The sequence below is a fragment of the Macrotis lagotis genome, chromosome X (genome assembly GCF_037893015.1).
Source record: "Macrotis lagotis isolate mMagLag1 chromosome X, bilby.v1.9.chrom.fasta, whole genome shotgun sequence".
Classification (NCBI taxonomy): domain Eukaryota; kingdom Metazoa; phylum Chordata; class Mammalia; order Peramelemorphia; family Peramelidae; genus Macrotis; species Macrotis lagotis.
The window spans coordinates 256,806,391-256,812,390 of record NC_133666.1 but is presented as its reverse complement, the minus strand read 5'-3'; the positions used below and the strand labels follow the sequence as shown (position 1 = coordinate 256,812,390).

General features: G+C 49.6%; 1 protein-coding gene across 4 annotated transcripts in view; it reads left to right on the top strand.

The window, feature by feature from the left end:
• The first annotated feature begins 572 nt into the window (after positions 1-572).
• RGS7BP (regulator of G protein signaling 7 binding protein) overlaps positions 573-6,000 on the top strand; it is a 122,609-nt gene continuing 117,181 nt past the window's right edge. For 2 of the 4 annotated variants that reach the window (XR_012471219.1, XM_074199620.1), the window contains exons 1-2: positions 573-1,226; positions 1,738-1,904. Coding sequence is in view for 3 of the 4 variants with exons in the window: in XM_074199620.1 (XP_074055721.1) it covers positions 1,062-1,226; positions 1,738-1,904 (332 nt within the window). In the remaining variant the exon portion in view is untranslated. The remainder of the gene's footprint in view (positions 1,227-1,737; positions 1,905-6,000) is intronic. The other 2 variants (XM_074199619.1, XM_074199621.1) reach the window with 2 other exon arrangements.

Sequence of the window (6,000 nt, the reverse complement as noted above, 5' to 3'; positions counted from 1 at the left end):
TCTTGGCAGGTGTCTCTTCGCCGCCTGTCACACGGCTCTGTCCGGGGTTCAAGTGCCTCAGAGCCCCAGGTCGGCGCCCCCCCCCCCCCGAAATCAAATGGGCGCTTCCTGTTGGTGGGGGGCTGGGACGGGTGGCGGCACCGACCCCCGGGCCCCCTCCTGCCGCCTCCGCCCTCTCCGCCGCCCTTCTGGGCTTCCCGGCACTTCCGTCCCCGCCGAGGAGCGGGTCCCAGCGGCTGCGCCCGGCGGCCCCCCTGCTGCCCACGTGACGCGGCGGCCTCAGCCGCCTCCCCGCAGCCGCCCCGCTCGAGACGGGAAACTTTTGTGGGCCCGCGCCCGCCGCCCCCCGCCCCGCCGTCCGCGCCCCGCGGCCCCGCGCCCCCCGCCGCCCGCGCGCGCCGCCGCCGGCCCCGGCGCGCGGTGACAGCCGCTCCATGACACTTTTCGTGTCTAATAATAGCGCGGATGAAGTAATATTTGCACGGCGGCTCCCGCGCGCGTGATTGGCTGAGCGCGGGCCGCGGGGGGCGGGGGCGGGGGGCGCGGGCGCCGCGGCCCCGTCCTATCCGGGGGCCGGGCGGCTGTGCGCGTCAGTGGGCCCGTCCCGCCGCCCGCCGCTCCCGCCACGGAGCTCCCGCACCGCAGCCCCCGAGGCGGGATCCGCGCCGGGCGGAGGAGCCGCCCCCCGCCGCCCCCCCCCCCCGGCCCGCGCGGGCCCTCCTGCATGGCGGCGCGCAGCCGCCGGGCGCCCTCGTCCCCGCCCGGCCCCCAGGTCCGTGCGGACAGCGCGGCTCAGCCCTCCGCCGGCGCCGGGCTGCCCCCGCGGGGGCTGAGATGCCGCTGAGGCCGCCCCGACCCCTCCGTCCGGCCCGGCGCGGCGGCGATGCCGCAGAGCGCAGCGCCCGCCCGCCCAGCGCTCCCGCGAGCTGAAGGTGACCGGCCGCCCCGGCCCTGAGCGCCGCCTCGGCCGCGGCCCTCGGCGCGCGGGGGCCCCGCTCCGGCCGCGCCCGCGGGGGACCCGGGCAGCCCAGCCGCGGCTCCGGCGTGGTGGATGTGTCTGCATGAGTTCTGCACCGAATGGGCGCAAGAAGCGCCCCGGCCGCCCGCCTCGCGCCTCCATCTTCCAGATCAGCAAGCCGGCGCTGCCGAGCGGGGACTGGGAGCGCAGGGGCAGCGGCTCCGACAGCGCCCACAAGACCCAGCGCGCCCTGGACGACTGCAAGATGGTGGGTCCGGCCCGCCGTGCCCATCCCGTGCGGTGGCACTATTTTTAAAACCGCGGCCCCCTCCCCCTCCCGCATCTCGGGGCGAAGGGGAACGTGCGGGGGGCGGCGCGGGGGGGCCGGTCGCAGCCCCCCCCCCCCGAGGCGGAGGTGGGGGAGGGGAGCCCGCACGGACGGGGCCGGGGCGACCTTGCCGTGGCCCCCCGCGCGGCGCGCCCGACCCGAGCGCCGCCTCCCGGAGGCCCGGCCGGGCACCGGCCACCAAGGGCATGGGGGGCAGCGGGCGAGGGAGCCAGCCTTGGTGCGGACGTGGGGGGGGGTGCAGGGGGCAGAACAGGCCGGCGCGGGCTTCCTCGTGTAAAAACCTTGAGGTGTCTGGAAAAAAGTCATTTTCTGCCGAATGTCGGTGCAGCGGGGCCCCCGGATGACAGGCCTCTCTGCTCGCACCTATCGGGTAGGAAACTTCCCGGGGATTTTTGCGGCGCCTCCTAAAAGTCACTCATCTTTCTTCCAGCTTGTTCAAGAGTTCAATACCCAAGTGGCCCTGTATCGAGAACTAGTCATCTCCATCGGGGACGTCTCCGTCAGCTGTCCATCCCTGAGGGCGGAGATGCACAAGACCAGAACCAAAGGCTGTGAGATGGCCCGGCAGGCCCACCAAAAACTGGCCGCAATCTCAGGGTAGGACACCTTTGAACATCTTATTATGTGTGTAGAGGAGACGCGAGTGCCTAGTCCACTCAGCTCTGCAGACTGGGGGGGGTGGGGGGAGAAGGACAGACAGAAAGGAGAGGCTGCGCTCCTGCATGCATATTTTAGAGAGGTGAAGGAGACGGATCTTTACAAGATCCTGGCTACAAGCAGGAAAAGAGATCTAGTCCTCATCAGGTGTCAACTGCCTTGTCAAGATGAGGAAATATAGAAAGGAGAGGAGAATGAAAGCTTTTTTTGTTGTTCTTATTGCACGACGGGGTATCAGAATGAAATTAGATGTGGATTCTGGGAGCTGATTTTTATCATCTTCTCAGTGCACCAAAAAGAATCAGGCCTTGGGCAGTAAAAAAAAAAAAGAAATCTCTACCAAGTCTCAGAATTGCCAAAAGATGGCTAGGACTCACAAAATGCCACTTAGGTGAATTTCAATGGCTCCCTTAGAAAGAAGACTCTTAAAATAAACTATCTGAGATCCGAATGGCTCATTTTAGTGTAGGGATAGGCAAAAAAAATGTTAAAATAAGAAAAATAACTTTTTAAAATTTGGAGAAGTATTAATCAAATTCAAATGAATCTTTTTTCCCCATTTTTCTTATCATATTATTACCAAGCTGATTTATTTGATATTTCAAAAGATTCTTAATTATGCTTGGTTTGGTATCTTTCTACTCAGATTTCACCCCTACCATACCTTTAGAAGATGCTATGGTCAAAAAAAAAATCTTATCACTTGGTGATCATCATCATTCCAATAAACTTAGTGAGAAAGTTATGACTGGACTCAAGCTACAAACCTTTGCATCTTGGTAGAACCTGCCAGAATTTATTCTAATAACCTTTTAAGTGGACAGATGTCACTCCATGCCACAGTGAAGTATTAAAGTAGGACCTCAGTGAAAAATGTATTTAACATAATGAAAAATTTTCTCCTTGGCTCCCCATCTACTGTCTGGATCCCTCAGTAAGGGATATCACTAAAATACTGTTATGACATGATATTCACATTGATGATTTTCTAAAAGATGAATTCCAGCTCTGATTTAATGAGAGAGAGATGGAAAATCAATTGAACTCACAATATATGATGTAGATCTCATTTGTTTTTTCCCAAATTCTTCTTGCTATGATCTTTAATACCAATTTCACTTTTGAGCTCTTAATATCCCCTTCTCTCCTCTGATGCTGACCACCATTCTAGTGAAGGTCCTCTTCACCTCAGACTTGGACTATTGCAATGGATCTCTCTACATCAGTCTCTCTTCTATTCAACCACAGTGATTTTCCTTAATCAAAGGTCTGATTATGTAACCCCCCCCCCAATAAATTCCAGTGACTTCCTATTGACTGTGGGCTCAAATTAAAAAGCCCTTCATACTCCCTCTCCCCAATAGTTTGAGACTGGTCCAGTGTTTTTGCACTTTACTCCCTCATGTGTACTCTTCAATCTAGTGACATTGGTTTCCTTGCTGTTCCACCAAAACACTCCATCTGTTGTCTACAGGCATTCTTTCTGGTCCCCCATGCCTGAAATGTTCTCCCTCCTCCTCTCTGACTAATGACTTCCCTGGCATCCTTTTATAAGTCACAACTAAAATTCTACCTTCTTCAATAAATCTTTCCCAACCCCTCTTAATTCCAGTTTCTTTCCTCAGTCAGTTATTTCCTATTTATCTTGTATATAACTTGCTTTGTTTGCATGCTGTCTACTCCAATAAATTGTAAACTCTGAGGACAGGGACTATTCTTTTGTCTCTTTATATATCCCCCAAGTCCTTAGCACAGTGTCTATCTTATATGTTTAGTGATTGAGTGATTTGATTTGATATTGATACAAGTTATTAATATGTAAAAATTAGCAATTCCCATATGTTATTTTGTCACAAAGTATTTCTATACATATTATGAAGATAAAATGTTACTTTCAAATTAAAAGATTAAGTGGGCTCCAGACCTACTTTCACTAACAATGCTATTTGGTGGTCTTTTTACTCTACTCAGGAGGCAGTTCTAGGAATGTTACTTGACAGTGGAGTAGGTGGGGAATTAGATACTTTAGACAACTCTGGAAAGGAAGGGGTTATTCAATAAGTCCCATGACTAAACTGTAGAAAAACAAGGAGATGAAAGTAAGGATTCTGTAGCCTGGAGAACATGAGCTACAAGGGTACTAGCCCTATGTTTCCAAAGAATGTTGGTAGAGGAAGTTCCTTGCGGGAACTTCCTATGGTAAAGGAAGTACAGGTCCAATTTTTTAAAAAAAAAGTTCCCTTTGGGGCATCTAGGTGGCACAGTGCATAGAGCACTGGTCCTGGACTCAGATGGACCTGAGTTCAAATTCGGTCTCATACGTTTAATAATTACCTAGCTGTGTGACCTTGGGCAAGTCATTTAACCCCATTGCCTTAAATAAAAATGAGCCAAAGAATTGCACCATAGGGTCTTATAATCTCTTTGTGGTCCAGCAGCTTAAGGGGCAGTATCAAAATCTAGATACATACTCTACAGTGTTGATTGAGATTAAAGACTGAAGTGAATGTGAGAGAGAAACAGAGAAACAGAGACAGAGATAGAGAACTTAAATCATTCAATTTTGTAATGTAACAATTCAATATCACATAAGTTTCATTAGCTGGAATCTGATAGTTCTAATTCCCCTAAGGATTTCATTTATCTATGATCTCTTGATTAATTGTCACATTAAGTCAGTGTTGACCATATCTGTGATCCACAGTACTTTCAGGATTCATAGAATCATGTATGGAAAAACTTATAGCTCTCATTGCCAGGGTTAGAGTTCTGCATAATTTTGGTTTTTAAGAATAAGAATAATTATTTCTTAAATTTAACTTTATTTGTAAAGAAAAAACAAGAAATTCTATTTTAGTATTTTTCTCAAAAATCATCTGGACCCCTCTTTCCTCACTTAAACCCCCCCCCCCCAACAGATAGTAAAATTCTGCTGGTATTAAGTGTGAGTCCTTCTTTCAAACTCAAAAATATCATTGGAAAGTGGACTATAGGAGATATTTTATAGTTTGGGTCAGGTAGATTAAAGAATGGGAAAGGCTAGAGAAAGAAAAGAGAACTGGAGAGGAAAGGGGAAAGAACAAGGTTGGAATAAGGGTATTATAGGAAGCACTAGAATGAAGGAACTTTGCATCTCAATGAACTCAAACCACGCTGCTTCTCTCCAAATCATTTATTGGTTGTGGGACCATAAGAGATGTCAGGGACAGGGAAAGGATAAAATTAAGGAGTCTAAGAAGAATGAGAAGTAAAGAGTTGGAAAGAATGGACAGAGTGGGCCAGAGTTAATTGAAGAAATAAAGGAGTTGAGATAGTGGAAGGTTGGACTTGATAACCTCTGTTACTGTTGTAGCTATGAATCAGATTTTTTAAAATAGTACTACTGTGAATACAGAAAAGATGATGAAAAAAGGAGAAAAGCTCTTACATCATATATAAGGAATGTCACCTATTTGCTCTTGGTGTAATTCATAAAATAGGTGATCTATTCAAGGCACTATGAATTTTTCATTTACAAGTATGAGGGAGGGAAAAAAAACACTCCAAACAAAATCATGTAATGTCTTTTTCTGATTCCATTTACTTCAGACCCAGAGTTCAGACAAGGGATGCTGCAAAGAGATCCAGCTTCTTTGTTGAATGGGGCCAGTTCTGCGATACATAGTCATAACAAAGGGACCCTCACCCAACTAGACTGGCATAAGACTCTCTAGTTTTGATCTGCCCTTGAATAAAAGGGGGAAAACAAGAGTGTGCCTGTGGAAGTCAATCCATTTGTCAATAAGCATGTTTTAAGGGCCTGTATGTACCAGATACAATTCTAAGAGCTGTGGTTATCAAGAAAGTGAAGGAGCTAGCACTCTCCCAGGAAACCCTTATCCTTGAACTCATGTAAACTAGAAGTTTGTAAGCTGTAGGCCTGGACTTTTCCTTTCTACTACGCTTCTGCAATTTGTCATGGGTAGAGCCAAGACTGCCACACCCATTGAACCTTAATATCTCCTTCTGTCATCATATTGCAGTAGCTCCTGTAGAT